At 40.8% G+C, this 18356-nt stretch overlaps 3 protein-coding genes across 6 annotated transcripts in view; all 3 read left to right on the forward strand.

The window, feature by feature from the left end:
- Positions 1–1433: 1433 nt before the first annotated feature.
- On the forward strand, positions 1434–8428 carry LOC109480458. Its single transcript, XM_019782648.1, has 6 exons — positions 1434–1895; positions 3569–3774; positions 4267–4383; positions 4765–4977; positions 7564–8290; positions 8415–8428. Exons 1-6 carry the CDS (start codon positions 1763–1765, stop codon positions 8426–8428), a joined length of 1410 nt encoding a protein of 469 aa, XP_019638207.1. The 5' UTR covers positions 1434–1762.
- Positions 8374–13165, forward strand: LOC109480588. The gene is made up of 5 exons (XM_019782822.1): positions 8374–9191; positions 9550–11009; positions 11452–11636; positions 12082–12210; positions 12842–13165. Exons 1-5 carry the CDS (start codon positions 8467–8469, stop codon positions 12875–12877), a joined length of 2535 nt encoding a protein of 844 aa, XP_019638381.1. The 5' UTR covers positions 8374–8466; the 3' UTR covers positions 12878–13165.
- Positions 13166–14326: 1161 nt separating this feature from the next.
- LOC109480522 (oxidative stress-induced growth inhibitor 2-like) overlaps positions 14327–18356 on the forward strand; it is a 14478-nt gene continuing 10448 nt past the window's right edge. For 2 of the 4 annotated variants that reach the window (XM_019782726.1, XM_019782730.1), the window contains exon 1: positions 14327–14414. The gene's annotated coding sequence lies outside the window, so the exon portion shown is untranslated. Of the gene's footprint in view, positions 14415–16997; positions 17139–18356 lie in introns of those variants that run through there. The other 2 variants (XM_019782728.1, XM_019782727.1) reach the window with 2 other exon arrangements.

Raw genomic sequence — 18356 nt, forward strand, 5'->3', positions numbered from 1 at the left:
TTCAAAGTACAATCTAGATTGTAGCTGAGCCTATACATAGGACATTCTAGTTGCAGATTTTTGTGACAAGAGTTAGTTCATAGATACTAGTAGCCTGGATGCCATCTGATTTGTAATGGCAACCCAAAAAAAATTTGCAGTTATAAATTGGATGGCACCCAGGCCAGGTCATAGATAGTATGGTTAAGACATACTTGTAGTTGTTTTATGTACTGAACTGTAAAATATTATGAATGGTGAAGGTGCTAAGCACCAATATTCTATTTTGGCCAGTACAGTTGTATCAATACAAATGTATAATAGGTGACAGTATGTGTGCCAAATGTGCAAAACATATTGAGACGATATTCCAGTTTTTGATCTAAAATGTACATTGCGTTCACTACTAGCTTCTCATGTTCTAGTTATTTACACTTTGTTTGTATGATAAGTAAGTGCACTTTAAGTTAGAAGGTCTTTAATAGGAAGGCTTATATACTGTTGAAGGAAAGTACATTTGTATTTGTATTATTTTTGTATTATATTACTACAAGAAGGGATGTTAGAATAGGGCAAATGTATTTACAATCGCTTGCGAGGTGCTGTAGGTCTTATGAGAACTTAAAGTAAAGAATTTTATGTAGTGTTCAACAGTAGAATCTTTCAAAAAGTGTGGTATGACGCTCTGTTGCTTGATATTCCACGCAAAGGACTAGAATGACAGTGTTTAGGCAAATTATTCTTACTGTTTGGAAAAAAAGAAATGTTTCAGCCAGGAGACGCAAAAAGTTAAGACAACAAGGCAGGTTGTAAGTTTTGGGGGTCTTCAGGGTCTTTGGGAGCTTTTATGTGCTATTTTCTGATTGCATATAGACAACATAGCCGGCCTGGTTGAATTACCCCCGGTTTTAGAACTGGGCTAATCAGAAAACAGCCGAAGACCACCAAACCCCCAGTTCTATAACCCTACTACGGAGGCTAGCAGGTTGTACCATGGCATAGTATCCAGAAGTCAGAAGTGTGACATGGTATGTAAGGTGTGCTGAAATGTGTGCTCTGTCACGTGTATCATTCAGGATGCAAAAATATTGTCTGCTGAGAGTATGTGAATAAAATCAGACTGACCATAAGTGGTAATGGCATTTATCAGTATTTGTGTTGGAGTCATTGTCTAATAAATTTCTATATTCTTAAGAATTTTTAAAGAAGTATAACGTTAATGAGAAATGAACTGTTCTCAAATTTGAAAAATGGCTCACCCGAATTTTATTTCTCATTCTTTAATTTACCAACTAAGCTGAACTTTCATGCTAGGGTATGATGTACATTGTAATATCATAATTTATACCAATTTGTATAATCTGCTTTGTATAACATTATTTCATGAAATATCAAGAATACATAAACAAATTCCAACAGACTGATAATATTTCAAGGAGGTATAGTATCCGTCAACAAGAATTCGAAGAATTTCAACCAGTTATATTCAGATAGCCCGGCGTCGGGAAACATCACAATCTACCACCCCAACATCTGCTTGGAGATTACCCAGCATGCATCGGAGTGTTGTGGCGGTTTCACTCAGATCAGATCAGTTTCGTTGCGTTTCGTCTCCAAATTTGCCTCGGTTCTTCGACTCTAAAACAGCCAGTATGTCAAATATTCTGTATTCTAGATCGACACGGAACTAGTACGTAGCCTTGATGAAGCTAAATGCATCCCTAGATCCAGAGGGGTTTTGCTGCAATTCTTTTTTTGAGTAGCGCAAAAGGACGCCAAAAAGATGTCTGCCTCCACGTCGAGTTCAGAACTGTCAGACAGAACGCACGGGTTTGACAAAAACGCCACTACTGAGGACGTCCTCGCCTGGATCTTGGAGTATGCCTGTAAATACGGGCAGAATGAGGTGGTCAAAGGTTAGTTGGGTTCGATGATAATTTTTGCACTACTAAGTCTATAACGTTATATTTTTGAACTGCAAAGGGGGAGGGGGGCGTAGGTTCATTCATTCATATCTACCTTGAAGATAACACTAACAGTTAACCAGCTCCAGATGGGCTGTTGAAGATCCAGATGTAACGTTTTATGTGCCTGGAACGATCTTCCAGGTTAGTTGAATACATAAAAATATTGATGAACTGCAAAAAATGAAGTATGACAGGGTTGGACAAGTCCTATTGCCCACTTGCCCAGGGCAAGTAAAAGTACTGTTCGGGCAAGTGAATATCCCCCTGCACTTGCCCGATTGGACAAGTAAATTTTTAGGATGCATAGTATAGCCCCTGCAGTATTTTGACCAAGTTTGAAACAATTTTGATAAATTAAGCATCCAACATTATAAAGTTCTATTATAATAAAATAATTTCATTTCTGCTAGTAAAACGCATAGAAATGCTTCATATTTTGGGCAAGTGAAAAGTTGGTTTGGGCAAGTGGAAATGACCAGGTACTTGCCCGATACGGCAAGTGGATTTTTGAAAACTTGTCCAACTCTGTATGAGCTAGAGCAAGGACATACAGTAATGCCCTTGCTCTAGCTCATACTTCATTTCGATGAAAGCTTCTTGGCTAGAGGGGGCTGTGGTAACATTTCCTTGGGGATATGTTGGCCCTGGAGCTAAGAATCAAGAGTAGAGTAGAGTAGATCTTTCGTCTCGGTAGGAAGTTCTCTTCCACTTTGAGCCGCTCCTTGTAGTTTACTGCGTAGACATGGTCATCTTGTGGGGGTTGTCCAATGCCCGGGGGTTGTACACCACTGGATGACTTCTCATGTGTTTGTCCAGTCTATTTTTAAAACTGTTCACACTTGGGGCTGACACCACCTCTTCCGGTAGACTGTTCCACCATGTTACTACCCTGTTGCTGTAGAAAAACAGTCTTTTGTTGTTGTTCACTGATCTTTTGTTTAGTCGTAAGCTGTTCCCTCTTGTTCTTGTTTTTTCTTGCATTTTTGGTAGGCAACCCTCTGTGTCCAACTTCCCATGGATGTATTTGTAGGTCATGATCATGTCCCCACGTATCCTTCTATATACCAGTGTCGGGAGCCTGAGCACCTTAAGTCTCTCCTCATATGGTAGATTGTTTAGACCAGGCACCCTTTTACTTGCCCTTCTTTGTACGTTTTCTATTTGGTCGGCCTGCTTCCATTGGTGTGGAAGCCTGTATACTGTTTTCATACCTTTATGCCGTCTTCGGGATGAGGAGGCTCTGCCTGGCAACAGTCTGGCACCCAGACTACAATAATTCTCTGGTTATTATAACCACAGACCTTCAACTTGACATACAACCCACAAATACACATCAAACCTGCATACATGTGCATGTGCACCCCAATCCAAACTATGAAGTACCTTATGTTATTGTCCATGTATCACTTAAGTTCTATATGCTCGTACATCTATAACTGCGACAAGAAGCGAGAAGAAGTCGAACAATGTAAATAGTAGATCACATTAGTATGTATAGTATAGTTGAACTTGAAGTGTCATTGCTACATCCTTTTCCTTGTCTATCCATGACCTGTACTTAGCTTGTTAGTGCACAAACGTAAAGGTCTTTCATTCATTCATTGTTTCCACCATATCCTCAGCCCTGTCTGCAGGTGATCCCAAGCAGCTGCTTCAGTATGGCATCCTGGAGGGCCGGCTGGCGGGGTACCTGTTATGGAGCTGTGTGACAGAGAACGTGGTGGAAGGGTACGACCTGTGTGTCCAACTCCTCAGGCACACCTACACACACGCACCGCTAGTCAACTTCAGCCACTACGCACGGATACTGTACGGCCTCAAAGTCAAGGTGTGTACAATCTTCAACCTTTATTTTCTTTCTGTTTTGGTTCACGCAAAGTAGAATATGTAATGCAATCATACAGAATCTACAGAATTTTAATCTTGAAGTTGAATTTGTAATATTCGTTTAGCCATGTTTGTCACTGTAAATGTTGTAAAATGTATGTTTATGCTGTTTCCTGTGAGACACTCTACATAGCCACTTCAAGCAACTGAGTTTGTGTCACACAGACTAGTACATGTACATCATGTATATAGACCTACATAACATGCCTATACCAGCATTGGGAGAATACTAATACAGTATATTCATTTACATGTAGTAGTCTTGGATACATGTGGGTAGTATCTTGACTTGACCTGAATAGGACTGATTTCCAAGGGAGCCCATAACAAACTTAGGATAGGATAGGAGGTCATAAGTAAAACAGTGAAATAAACTTCTGTTGTACTAACAAATGATTGAATGAATGAATTTGACACAATGTTCCATGTACAGGTGATGCTGCACATCCTGGCAGACAGGTTTGAGTTGTGCCTCGCTAGCTCCAAACTTAAGGAGCTGTTTCCTAAAGAGGGAGAAAAACTACCCCCACTGCTAAAACATGATGCAACAGTAAGTACAATCGCGGAATATTTTTCCCGCTTAACACAAAAGAATATGATGATCCAAAAAAGCTACCCTTAGCATGAGGAAGGCTACATCTACTAATCTTACTTGTCAAATTGTTGTCTTTAAATCAAGATTATCATCATGTTCTAATGAAAGAATAAAAGTGGTACCTGTTCTTCAGAATTGTTCAAATATACATCTTTGTACTTCCTTTCTTAAATCTACTATACAGGAAATTGATCTACATCTATAGCTGGAAGCTTTCTTAATGTTAGCAACTTTTGCATTTTGATTACTGCTTGTAAGTTCAGCAAATCTTTCTTCTGCTTTTGCTTTTTTGCTGATCTCACTCACTCCACGTCATGTACCATCATTTCCTTACAGTTAGAGAGACAACTGAACCAGCTGAACCGGCGGTCCGGCCAGTTCCGTCAGCTGGCCCTGGACCTGATCCTGGACCGGGAGAAGCGAGAGGGGTACCTCCGGCACGAGGTGGAGGAGGAGTTCGGAGCGGAGTTCTCCCTCGCACTGCACGACCTCGTGGCCAAGTTTGTTCAGACGGTGGAGGACTATCTACCCGCACCTGTCATTCAGGAGGTTGGTGTTTGAAACAAGTTCTTCTTTGGTTTTCTATTTTTATCTGTATAGCCTAAGCCTACATATAATTACCCTTGGGCATACATTGTAACACACCAGCTTCTATCTGTATCTGTGTACTAGCCAGAATAACTGCCTATGGCATAACACACCAGCTTCTGTATCTGTATAGCCGGTATAACCACCCTTCAGACTAACACACCAATCTGTATAGCCGGTATATTTGCCATACGACACCAGCTTCAAAGGCATATTAGCAGTTGGTACTAGCATCATACTGAACAACCTGTTACACTTAACCTTTGAACATCTAGCTGCAAGCATTGTTTAAAGCTTTTTAGGTATGACTGCTGAACAATTTCAAAGATAAAGGCCAAGTGATAGAAATATTAAAAGGCTATTTTGCAGCAGAGTTAAGGAAAAAATATAGGTTGTTGTGATAAGTTTTTCGCAAAATCCGGTGACACGAACCCCTAGAAATTCCAAATAGAACGCAGCTATTTGGGTCATCAGGCGACAAACCGCATCACCCTTGCTCGCGGACTAATACCAAAAACGCTTCGCTGGCCGTCCAACTTCACCGCGCCAAAAAACACTACAATCCCAAGGCTTTTTGATCAATTCAAAACCTAGTGGAAAATCTACAGCGATCGCCGAGCTATGGGGAGCCAAACCTAGCGTGACAACCTCGCAGATCCGGCGATTTACTGCGCACTATTTGGAACCCTGGTCAGAATTAAACTCCGACCCGGAACCTTAAGGAGATTATTTTTCATAAAAAATTATCATAATTCTTCAGACACATCATATCTATCATATATCCAAATTTTACATGTCTGTGATGAGTACTTTTCCCGCGGCAGGGGTTTAAAGTCATGTGAAAAATGCAGTGTTCTAAGGCTATATTGCCAAGTCTCGGGTTCCAGGCAGCGTCACAATGGGGCAATTAGAAAAATACCGTTATTTCAAACATCGCTTTTCTCAAACAGTTATAACGGAAATAAAAGTCTGCTCTGGAGCTTGGCTATGGATATGTGTGTTCTTTTCGTGATTTCGGTGCCGCATACTTGCAGAAAACGTTCTTAACAGTTGGTATCGAAGACGTCACGCAGTGACGTCATCGGGTCCCCTGGGAAAACAGTATGGGGTCGCGTTTTAGGTTCGTCACTTTAAAGTAAAAGGAAGAATTCGTCAGATTTCGACCTTGAATGATAGACCAGGGTTCGCACTTTCCGAATCAAACGCGTCCGACACCGAACTCTTCACTATTTCGCCGTGAATGGCCTATTAAGTAGCAAAGCGCTCCTTAAATGTGTGAAAGGCTGCATTATTACGAGGTGCAAAACACAATCTGGGTGATATTGCCGTGGCTAGGATCAAGAAGTTGAAATAAGCGCTGCAGAGAGGTGGGGAGTACTTATTAGGCTATCATTTAACACCACCCAAAGGAAAGAAAGTCGCGAATTTAAGGAGCCCTGAACCGAACATCAGAAAACCCAGTTTTGCCTTAAGAAGGCTTAAAACACTTCGATTTTGCTGTTAAATGTCAGTTTAAGTCATCATAAATAGAGAAACTTCGCCGAAATTATACGAAAGTCAAATTCAGAGGTCGACTCATATAAAATGACATAGAAGTGAATTCATGCAAGAACTGTTTACCTTCCAGAAACGATAAAAATTGCCCTGACGGGGATTTCGGTGGGGGGGGCGGGAAAGGGGGAGGGGGGGCGCCTAGGGCCGGGCATAAATATACGGACTTTCTTACTCGAAAAAAGCAAAATGATGCGGTTTTTTGTCAGAATCGGATAACTTTTGCCAAAAACTTTTAAATCCATACGAATGACGTCATCGATGACGTCATTTTTTGCGCATGCGCCGTGCTTTTAAGGTCTCGGACCGGAGTTTTTTTCACGATTTTGGATCCGGTGGACACCCTCAGACCGAAGGGCTATAACTCCGCCAAAAAAAGTACGCCGGGAAATCTCATTACATCAGTCAACGAAGGTTTCCAGCCGGCTTCCGATACAATTTTGGTTATTGTCCGTCGACTCTATAATTTGGGTAGAAACTGTAGTTAAACGTAAATTTTGGATACGAAAAATGTAGTTTTTTTGCAGTTTTTTCAACGGACCTGCTTGGAAAAAACGAATTTTCCCAGGCTAACGGTTTATATGCTGAAATAGCTTACTACTTTCTGTTTCTGAAAAACAGAAAAAAAATATAGGTTGTTGTGATAAGTTTTTCGCAAAATCCGGTGACACGAACCCCTAGAAATTCCAAATAGAACGCAGCTATTTGGGTCATCAGGCGACAAACCGCATCACCCTTGCTCGCGGACTAATACCAAAAACGCTTCGCTGGCCGTCCAACTTCACCGCGCCAAAAAACACTACAATCCCAAGGCTTTTTGATCAATTCAAAACCTAGTGGAAAATCTACAGCGATCGCCGAGCTATGGGGAGCCAAACCTAGCGTGACAACCTCGCAGATCCGGCGATTTACTGCGCACTATTTGGAACCCTGGTCAGAATTAAACTCCGACCCGGAACCTTAAGGTTACATGAACATATGTACTCTGTGTTTCAGATCTGCTCGAGTGAACTGTACCTCACCCCTCCTGACGGCTGCTCTCATGCTGTGTCCAGCCTTCTCACAGTCCTAGAAGCTACAAATGGCAACCCTAGTGCTGCCAACCTCACCCAACTGGTGCACGAACTTCACAATGTAAGCACAACGAAGACCGACAAAAGAAACTGCTCACCTGGTAGAAACGAAGTAAAACTGCACTCAAGTTTCAAAAGCCCGAAAACAAAGGACAGGAAAGCTGAAATTCGCGGAAATTGTTCAATGAAACTGCAATTTAAGGGAAGAGGCAGTGCCACACAGGGATCAACTTCTACGGAAAGTTCTGACTCTGTATGTTCTGGGGTAACCCCTATTCCTCAGTCAGATTCAAGCAATGAGGAACTATCACAAGTGTCGAGTGAGTTACATTCAGACTGCTCCACTGGAGGCAAAAAGGAAACAAAGACCAGGAAACAAAACTGTTCACCTGGTAGAAAGGAGGTCAAACTGTCAAAACCACACTCAAGTTTCAAAAGCCCTGAAAGAAAGGATAAGACAGTTAAATCGCACAGAAATTCTTCAGTGAGACCAAAATCTAAAGAGAAAGGCAGTAGCACAGGGTCAACTTCTACAGAAAGTTCAGACTCGCAGAGAACAGTATGTTCTGGGGTATCTATTTTGTCAGATTCAAGCAATGAGGAACTAGTGCAAGTGTCAAATGAATTTCGTTCTGACTGCTCCACTGGAGGTAAAAAGGAAACAAGATTTCCAAGAGAAACAGATACAACAAATGTTACAGGAGTGAATGCTTCACTGCGTAGCAACAAGTTGTGTATAGGCACTAAAACGAAAGGATCAGAAACCGAGGACAGTGCAACAAACGTAGAAGTTTTAAACAAAGTAGAAGAAAAAGCCCAACCAAGGATGTCATGGAACTCGTGGAAAAACAGCTTAAAAAAGCATCTCGTCAGTAGCAACTCAAGAGAAGGTAAGGGGGTGGAAAGTTTCTCGGTAGAGAAACAGAAGATGCAAGTATCCACAGAAGATAGCAGTGATGAAACACAGTTTAGCCAAGGAAGTCAAGGGGAGGGAAATCAAGGGAATGATTCAGTCCACGATGACAAGATAGGAGCAGAGAAAAGGACAATCAGAAACGAAGATGAACCTTTAAGGGTGAAGAACCTTGCTTCTCCTATAGTTATTACATTAGACAGTAGCACTGACGAGGACATGGTTACCTCTCCCCTTCTTTTTGCACACTTGGAGGAAGACTCTGCCTGGAAGACAACAAAGAGGCAGAGAGAAGATGAACAACTTTCAACAGAGCATTCCAAAAAGAGACGAAAGCTGGATTTGCAAGAAAACATCAGTGAAAAAATATCAACAAACATTATTCAAGTTCCAGAAGCAAACATGCAGAAGAAAACATTAAAAAGAAACAAGAAAACATTAAATGTTGACAAAACTCAAGTTAAGGAAAAAGGTTGTGAGAATCATGAGAGGAAATACACTGCAGAAGAAGTAGCTAACCAATTAAGTTGTTCCAGTGAACATGCAGCTGATGACACAGCAAAGAAGTCAGAAGATGAAGACACTTGTGCAGAGGGCACTTCAACAAGCCAAGTCAGCTTGTTTCCAAGTGCTGAGAGGTAAGCATGTGTTCTATTTGTATGGTCAATCTATTGCAAAATAAAATTATAATAATATTATCATAATGATTATATTATATAGTATAGTTTGCTTTATTTCAAAATCTGTCTCTGTAATACCGGTAGTATATCTCAGTCACTCAGTCAAATGACAACCATCTTACCAGACCCTTGCATACACCCTGGACTGTTAAGAACCATAGACATAACACTTTCTTAGTTTCTTTTCTTTATTCTTTACCTGAAGTAATGTGTTTCATCTCCTGATCATTTTCTAGTCTTGGATTTACACTCCTTTGGTTGTCAAATTTTTTAGCAGATGTGCGTTGACAACCTGTGTTATTGATCCAATTTTCAGGCACAGTGTGGAGGAAGTACAAGAGACGCCTTTGGAATCTTCAAATTCGTGTTCCACTGTTGGCTCACGAGGTGACACTCAGCCCTTCTTTCCTGTCCTTCAAGAAGCTACACTGAACAAAGATGATGAGACTACCATCACTGAGTGTACTGGTACTGGTACATTCTTAGAACCAAAAGGTGGAGACAATCTCATGTACAAAGGAAGTACTGAATCTTCAACAGAAGATGTAAGACCATCTCAAGAGGCTGGTAGGTTTAGCCTTGCCAATGTCTCTTTCAGTGGAAGCACAACTAGTGATACTACACAAAGACAAGACTTTCCACTGACTCCTATGGAAAGCACTCCGAGTGCAAATGCGGAGGAGCATATCGATGCTAGCCCTCATGGAAAAGAAGAGGAAGACAGTCTAGAACAGTGGGATAAAATGGTCCACTGGGCCATACAGAGCACTCCAACTGGTGTAGCAAGTCTAGCAGACATTTGCCAGTATATTACAGAGAACTTCCCACATCATAGCAGCCTGGACATTGTAGCACAGTCAGTGTGCAGGGTGCTATCCACTCACAAGTGTTTCCAGGTGGTTTGTGGTCCACGAGAGATAAAATGGACACTGAGTGCTGCTTGTGGCCATAAGTCCTTACCAGGCCCTTCATTTGTGCCAACAGATCTAGAGAGAGAGTCCAGCCCAGAGAATTCAGACGTTACAAGCTCAACTCCTGATGGTATAGATTCAGCAACTAAAGCATTAACGTCGAATCTAAGCAGGGAAGACATACAGACTTTGAATTCCATGATGGAAGAAGAAGAAGAGAAAAATCTCTTGCCAGACTCTGAGTCTACATGTATGACTACAGAGGAAGAAACAGCCGTACTCAGCAACAAGACACCTGACAGAGGAGCGGATAGATGCAGTGATAACACTGTCAGTAGTTCCCAGGATAATGCATCAAACGTTCAGTGTACATTCAGCTTTAGCAGCAGTAATAACAGCAACTCTTGCACATTTGACAGGATTCTGAAGAAAGCAGAATTGGAGGAAGAAGAAAGAGGTACAATGCTCACATCCCCACCTTACTTTGAGAAGCCAGAGCAGATCAACAATAAGTTAAGAATGGCACATACAGACAGTGAGAACTCTGGGACAGTGCTCACATCCCCTCCTTACTTTGAGAAGCCAGAGCAGATCAACAATAAGTTAAGAATGGCACATACAGACAGTGAGAACTCTGGGACAGTGCTCACATCCCCTCCTTACTTTGAGAAGCCAGAGCAGACCAGCGATAAGTCAAGAGTGGCACATACAGACAGTGAGAACTCTGGGACAGAGAAGGGATCTCATTCCCAGAGCTCAGATGAGTCCATCATCCCGCCATCGCCCCAGGAGGAGCAAAGGGCAAAGGTTGTGACCTTTACCAGAACTCGGAGAGCATTAGCTATTCCTCACACCTGTAGAAAAGGTACAATATATGACACTGTAAATTCAGTCATTTTTGCCAGAATTTAATTTAGCAGTATGATTGAAAATATGTTTTTTGCTTTGTTTTAGAAGTTTGCAGGATAAAACAATATTGTAGCACAAAAGCACATTTGACAGATTTTTTTGGCCTTTCATACTACTATGAAAAGAAGGTTTTTAGGAGTTCAACAGTTAAGGCTTTTTAGTTATACCATATAGAGAATCTGTCTTTTAAGACAGGTTACCAATCTATTTTAGGGGTCATCTATTTCACTGGTAAACCTCATTGCAATTGTCAGTCTAAAAATATTACGATCTTACTGAATATCTACCGGTACTTGGAGATCTGAAGTCAGCTATACTTTATTTCAATATTTCATACATGTATGTATTATCAATAGTCTATCTGTGACCTGTTTATTTGTGAACTGTTTCTTTTTCAGCTGAAAAAGAAGTGTGCTCCTTGTTAGAGGAAGGAGAAGACATGATTGTGAGTGACTCAGACAGCGATAGTGAGAGCACAGTTGTGTATTACCAGGAGAATGAAGAGGAGTCAGACACGGAGTCTTATGTCATCCCAAACTCACACGAGCAAGACGACTCCTTGAGCAGTGTCTCTGGGCCCAAGGTGTGTCAAAGTCTCCTTATATCTCATAAATACAAGAATGTGTCTGTCATACTTTGTACAGTTTAATGTGTATGTGTATCTGTATCTGTATTTGTATCGGGTATAACCACCCTTCAGCCTAACCACATCAGCTGCTGTATCTGTATAGCCTGTATACAAATGTAACTGCCCTTCAGTGTAACACACTTAGCTTCTGTTTCTGTATCTGTATAGCCTGTATAACTGCCCTTCAGCATAACACACCTTCGCAGGCACACTGCTCGGTAGTACTTGCACCTGGTTACACTGAACTGCCTGTCATGCCCAACATTTGCACAGTGACGACATGTACAGAACCTCCCTGGGGTTTGAACCCCTAACCTTCCGAATGCAAGGCAAACATTCTTTATGCCAGTGATATTGAAGACTTTCGTGTTTGAAAACTGTGGTGATGTGTGTTTTTCAGGCTCCTTTGCTTGGAGTATCGACTCGGTCTGCCCTCTGGACTAAGAACAACACCCTGGTGCCATCTCTGTATCAGCATCTCAGCCCCTGCCCTGTCAGGCCTTGTGTTGTACTTCTTCATAGACTCAGGGTAAGGAGAAATCTCCAAGCAGATCCTAGGGTGGCAAAAGACAGTATCAAATTGGACAGGCAGTATCCAGTCGCCACAGAGGGTCTAATATGTCACCCAAGGGTATTGGACCCTCTGTGGCGACTGGATACTGCCTGGCCAATTTGATACTGTCTTTTGCCACCTTAGGATCTGCTTGGAGATTAGGTAAAGGAACATGGTTTTCTGATTTAGATTCCAGGGCTTGAAATACCTACTGCTTATGCAGGTTAGTGCAGGTAAAACTGGAGTGATACAGGTCATATTTTTACTGACATTGTCTGTGTCTGCACTGAATCTGCACCAGTCCAAAGTAGCATCACATTATCCCAGTCTTTACATTTGAATCTTTCTTCGTAGTTTAAAGGAACATTTTGGTTAGACCAGTCTACAGGTTTACACCTTAAATATTAGCTGACATTGCCTGATAACTAATCAAAACAAGAAGTAACATTTCATAATACTGTCAGGTACCTTAAACACCTACATTAAAACATTATCATTTTAGGCATTCTGGAGAATGTCTTTTAACACCAGGATATCTGAAGTGTGCATACCTAAGGGATTACTGATGCTATGAACTTTGACTTAAAATCTTTTTCTCTCCTTGCAGCCAGATGACTTGAGACCTCATCTCAAAAAGTCCTGAAAAGGATCACCCCTGCTGCAGCTATCCTGCCATGTACAGCTGATTCATAATACAAGTAGTACTAGTAATATATGCAGTATGGTTCAGTAAGGACTAAGGAGGTTCCTTGTGTTCATACCATAGTGGTAGAATTCTATCCTCATACAGAGGAAACTTGTAGTAGTAGCAAGATGTTATGCATTAAATCACCTTCACCTTGTCCCACGCATTAATGCTGTTACCCACAAGTATAAACAGTTATCCATACGTATAAACAGGACCTCTAAATATCATGTGTTTGCATTGTTATTGTAATCACATTAGATTTATCGAAAATCGTTCAATATTTTGGGAATGTTATGTTTTGGGACCGTCTTGTTTTGGGACCGTCATGTTTTGGGACTGTAATGTTTTGGGACTGTCATACATGTATCTTGGATTGTCATGTTTTTACCTAATTGTTCATGGATGAAGATATTGCTTCAAAATTATGACTGATATTGAATAAATCTAATACTAGTAATAGATGTATAAAACTAAGGACAATTGTCTATGATGATGAAAACTAATCTTGAAAGTTATCTGTGTTGGTAGTCATGACTTCATAATGATGCAAAGTTGTCATGTTATCAGAGAGAAGAAAGACAGGAATAAATACATAACTTTACCTCATCTGGCTCAATTGTCTATAAGTGTATGTTATTGTTATTCAAAACTATATGTATCAATGGACTAAATTTTAAAGAGTCATTGCTTTCTGCAAAAATACTTAGAAGTATATAATTACTTATACTATTTTAGAAGGATGTGTGAAAATCCTTTAATTTCTGGTGCTCCAGCTTAGTCATTTTTCTGGGAAATTTGGAGAACCAAATTTCCAGAACCAAATTTTTACAACCAACCAACCAACCAACCAACCAATTGAATTGATTTGGCCTTACTTTCGGACCTTTGGGCTTGGGATCTGTCAGAAGATATTAAATTTCTAAGCAGATTTTTTCGGTAACTGCAAAAACAGCATCAAATTGGCAAGGCAGTTTCCATTTGCCATCCAAAAGGACTCTATCTGGAGTGCTCGATGGCCAGTTCTCTATTAAACCGTAACAATTCGCCACCAGACATCTGCTTGGAGAAAGGTGTCTAACCCGAGTAACCGACCGGACATGTGACGTAACTCCAGATGTATACTGGATCATTCCATTACGGAATTGGAATAGGGGAGGCTATTGCGATTCGGAATCACTACTATATTTCACGGCTACGAAAACCTAATTGATATCATTCTTGCATTCAAAATGACATTGCAACTCGTCAAATTGCGACAAATGTGTCGAAAAAAGTCTTTTATTGACGCCAAGATTGATTTTAGTGCGCAACCACCCTAATCTTGAATGGTAGATTCCCAAAAAGGTCAACGTTCGTACGGTGATGCAATGCGGAGCGGCATGGCGTGATTACGGGTTTGCAGATACCTTTGTACGAAAATCCCTGAATCTTACGACTTCTTCGCATCGAAGACAAGCTTGATACAGTGCAATCGGATCGTCGATCAATGTAGGTATGTTGCCGCTTCTTTCACAACTTGGACATTTCCGAAATTTGAAAATGATTTTCTGTGGTTAGCAAGAGTGGGGAGGGGGGTAGGGGCGGGGCTATGGGTGATTGCTTGGATTTATTAGTAGTATATGATATATCGAAATGTCGGAAGTTGGAAAAGAACGTTGTATACTGTAGATATTTCGTTTAAGCGTAGGCTACCTTCCACATAAAAACGACTAACTGATGAAAAATTCAGAAAAATTGGCAGTCTTTTGTTCGTTCCAGTTTCATCCCTAACTCTATTGTTATATCAATTAATCGATTAATCAATCAATAACATTTATATTTGACTAGAATGCCCTGTCGGCCTGGAAATAATCTAGGAACCTCCTTGGTTACATAAAATGTAACAAAAAGAAGGAGTGAGGACATGCTCACTGGACATGGGGGGATTTGAACTAATCTCCAAGCAGATCCCTTTCGGTGGCAAGATCATTAGCCAGAGGAGTTTGTTCAGCCACTAATGGACACTCCTCTAGCTCTGTCCAATGGATACTGTCTTGCCACCGTATGATCTGCTTGGAGATTAATTTGAACAGTATTATACTAGGGGGTAGCTAAATAGGGGTGTCATCAACTCTTTCTCCTCATTTATCTTTTGAATGTCAGTTTTTTTTAAAATTCCTTTTGACCCACCCATCAGCACAAAGAGGAAGAGCAAAAAAGGATGTACAAAAATGTCTTTCCCCTTTCACTATACTGTACAGCAGAATTGCTTCAATTGTGCATTTTCAAATTAAAACATGGTGAAACCTCCCTTTCCTGTCCTGAATTAAAATACTGCAAAAGTTTCAGGATGTACAGTGATCCATGTCAAACAGGTGTGGTAGCCCTTTGTTGGAGCCGATTTGTTCAAGTCATATTTACTGTACACAGTACACAGAAACACCTCCCAAAACCCACTCATCGCAGAAGAAATGGGCACTTCAACTTCCTCTGCTTCCAACTAAAGAAGCCACCCCCCAAAGCTTAGATTGTAATATATCTATTCCGTAGCAGTTCTTAGAACTGTAACAGTGGGTTTTCCTGTTTCTACTTGCTCCTATTTGTCTCAGAACAAACACTTTTCCACCTGCCACCATCGGTAGCTTGTAAGTTATCTGTATACTCTTTCTATGTTTTATGTTGTAATTAGCCCTTGGTCAACGACTTGCACATAAAACTATTTGTGCACATATGAGGGTCGGTATACATCAAGGGTATACAAATTAGTTTTTGAGGTCAGTCTTGGAGGGTAAGTAAGTATTGTTCTAGTCTACTTCAAGTGACAAAAGCCCTTAATTGATTTTGTTTGACCCAGGCGACAGCTGGCTTTTTGTGGATCTCTCTGCTTTGCCTGTGAAGCACGTCAAAGGCATCTTGAAAAATTCATTTGTTTTTCTGCTACTCTCCAAGCAGAGGTTTAGTCTTTGGTTTTTTTAAACATCTTTTTAGGCATTTTTATTGGGCTTTCTTTTTTGTTCTGGTATTTTTTTTTTGTCAGCTGAACTTTGGATGGGGTATTGGATACTGCCAAGATAGTGAGTGTGTGTGTGTGTGTGTGTGTGAGTGCCCTGCCAACGATTACTGTCATATCAATTTGATACTGTCTTTCTAATTTGATACTGTCTTATCAATTTGATACCGTCTTGCACTCACCAAAAGATTTGCTTAGACAAGATTATTTTACTGCTCAAAAAATGATTTACTAGGTCTTCTTTTCCAAACCTGTTTCCCACCTAACATCTGCTTGGACATTACATCACCGGACATATTCAAGGTCATTGACCTACATAGTTCTTTGGGTCATCCAGACTACAGGGCACTGTAGCCATGGCAACAGCGGAACCAATGGATGATGATGAGAGGTATTTGGGTTAGAATGGTGAGAGAGTTAGTTACGTCATAGCCTCCACAGCATGCCAAAATCTGGGGGTCTTCAGGGTCTTTGGGAACTTTTATGTACTATTTTCTGATTGCATATAGTCTATTATAGACTACATAGCCGGCCTGATTGAATTGGAACTTTGCCAATCAGAAAGCCAAACTGCTACGGAGGTTAGTTACATCACATGTACAACTCCTAGAAGTATCTGCTTGGAGATCACTTGACATGCCCCAAGTGCATGACATTGTAGACTCGACCAGTAGGTCGTTGGAGTATGATCCTATCGGCAACCAGTAGGTCGTTCTGACTCCAATCCTTCGTGTTATGCAACCAGAAGGTCCAGTGCAGTTACAGGTCACCCGTCTCAAGGAGGCACACACGGTGAGGTCATTCGATATCCCATACGCTTCATTGGTTGGTTGCCAATGGTTAGGTGGGCGGGGCTAGCCGCTGAAGCACTCCCGACCAGGCATGACTAGGCAAATTGTTGGTAGCTTCCAATATGGGTGTGGCGTCGTTTTTAGATTAGCAAGAAAAACAACTTTTACCAGGCCGTTGATTGATGAATGATTCAGGAGCTTCTGTTCAGAAGATAAGCTGTAAGAAAATCCTTGCTTAGTGCAGAAAAAGACCCATATGAGCTGTTAAGAAAGCTATTTTTCTGCATGGTCTAACTTGACCCACCTATATGCAGAGTGGTATCTCCAACTTTAAACCTTTGAGCTTCAGTGAAAGGATTTGACATCTCAAGCTTTGTCAAATGACATTCCTCCGGGGCAAATTCTGACCACTGTCTGCTGGCTCTGAAAATGTGAGGTATTTTGCCTTTGTTTTTAACCCTTTTGGATAAAGAATTTGGGCCAGAAAGATTTCTTGAATCTGGGTTTTACATTTAGGCACTTGTTCCTGAATCAGTTCTAATTCCAGTGCTGGCTTGAAGTTCAGAGTCAAGTGTCAAGCTTAGAAACCTGGACTGTGGTAGGTTTCCAGTTCTGTATCTGTATAGTCGGTATACTATAAGTATAACTGCCCCTCAGCATAACATACCAGCTTCGCAGGCATGCTAGCTATATTACACCGAATGAGCTAATATAACTTACCTTTGCCTATATATAACTGTAGACGTTGTTTAAAGCTATCTAGCTAGTGATGATCCTGTACTTGGTTGTTCCACTCTACAATAGTTCTAGGGATATAGTTTCTTCTTGACTTCAAACAGTTCCTTAAAATCTACCATTTCAAATTCAAATCAATGTTCCTTTCGACAAGAAGAACATGCTAGAAAAGTTCCCTTTTTCTATATTACTAGACTATTAGTACATATATACTAGTGAGTGATGTCGTTTGGAATATGACTCTATCCTGACTAGTAATGGACTGTGACAAATATAGGTGTGTGTGTATTTTTATTTGCTGCATTAATTGTTATCACCCATGAAGTATGAAAGAAATATTGGCAGTGGTTTTGAACAGTTTTAGTATGATCCATTTTCTGATAGGTGCAGGTAAAACTTGTCTTATGCAGGTACTAGTACATTGTAATTTTCAATGTCACCTGTGCAAAAGTTCAGGTACAATTTATACACAAAACGGGCGTCGATTTCGAGCCCTGTAAGTCCTGTTCAGGTTTACGAGGAATAAGAAATTAAGAAGATAAAAGCGGATAGACCTTGACATGAATAATTTATAAAACAATCCTCGCATCTGGTCATAAATAGATCACACGAGAATTACCGGGTACTTTTATGTTGGGTCAACTTTTACAGAAATGGAAAAATATTATGTACATTAGCAGGATGTTAACCTTTACTTTGCTAAGGTAGCCTTTTGGCGCTTAATTTGCCTTTTGGCGCTTAATTTGTAATTAGTTAAAGGCTCAGAGTCAGACAGCAGGGAGAAGGTATAGATAATGTGTTTAGAGTACTCTCCAAGTAGAGGTTGGTGGGAAAGATCGTTGCCTTTTTATATATGCCCCGTTTTTTTCTGTCGCTACGGAGCATATATAGAAAGGCAACAATCTTCCCCGCCAACCTC

Source organism: Branchiostoma belcheri, unplaced genomic scaffold (assembly GCF_001625305.1).
Source record: "Branchiostoma belcheri isolate BF01 breed outbred unplaced genomic scaffold, Haploidv18h27 scaffold51, whole genome shotgun sequence".
Classification (NCBI taxonomy): domain Eukaryota; kingdom Metazoa; phylum Chordata; class Leptocardii; order Amphioxiformes; family Branchiostomatidae; genus Branchiostoma; species Branchiostoma belcheri.

Bases quoted from the DNA above. Each gene is read 5' to 3' on its own strand.
- LOC109480458 (XM_019782648.1), top strand. From the start codon at position 1,763: ATGTCTGCCTCCACGTCGAGTTCAGAACTGTCAGACAGAACGCACGGG. The intron at 3,775-4,266 runs GTGTGTACAATC...TTCCATGTACAG, and splicing joins TGTACGGCCTCAAAGTCAAG to GTGATGCTGCACATCCTGGC. The intron at 4,978-7,563 runs GTTGGTGTTTGA...TCTGTGTTTCAG, and splicing joins CCGCACCTGTCATTCAGGAG to ATCTGCTCGAGTGAACTGTA.
- LOC109480588 (XM_019782822.1), top strand. From the start codon at position 8,467: ATGTCATGGAACTCGTGGAAAAACAGCTTAAAAAAGCATCTCGTCAGT. The intron at 9,192-9,549 runs GTAAGCATGTGT...TCCAATTTTCAG, and splicing joins TTGTTTCCAAGTGCTGAGAG to GCACAGTGTGGAGGAAGTAC. The intron at 12,211-12,841 runs GTAAGGAGAAAT...CTCTCCTTGCAG, and splicing joins TACTTCTTCATAGACTCAGG to CCAGATGACTTGAGACCTCA.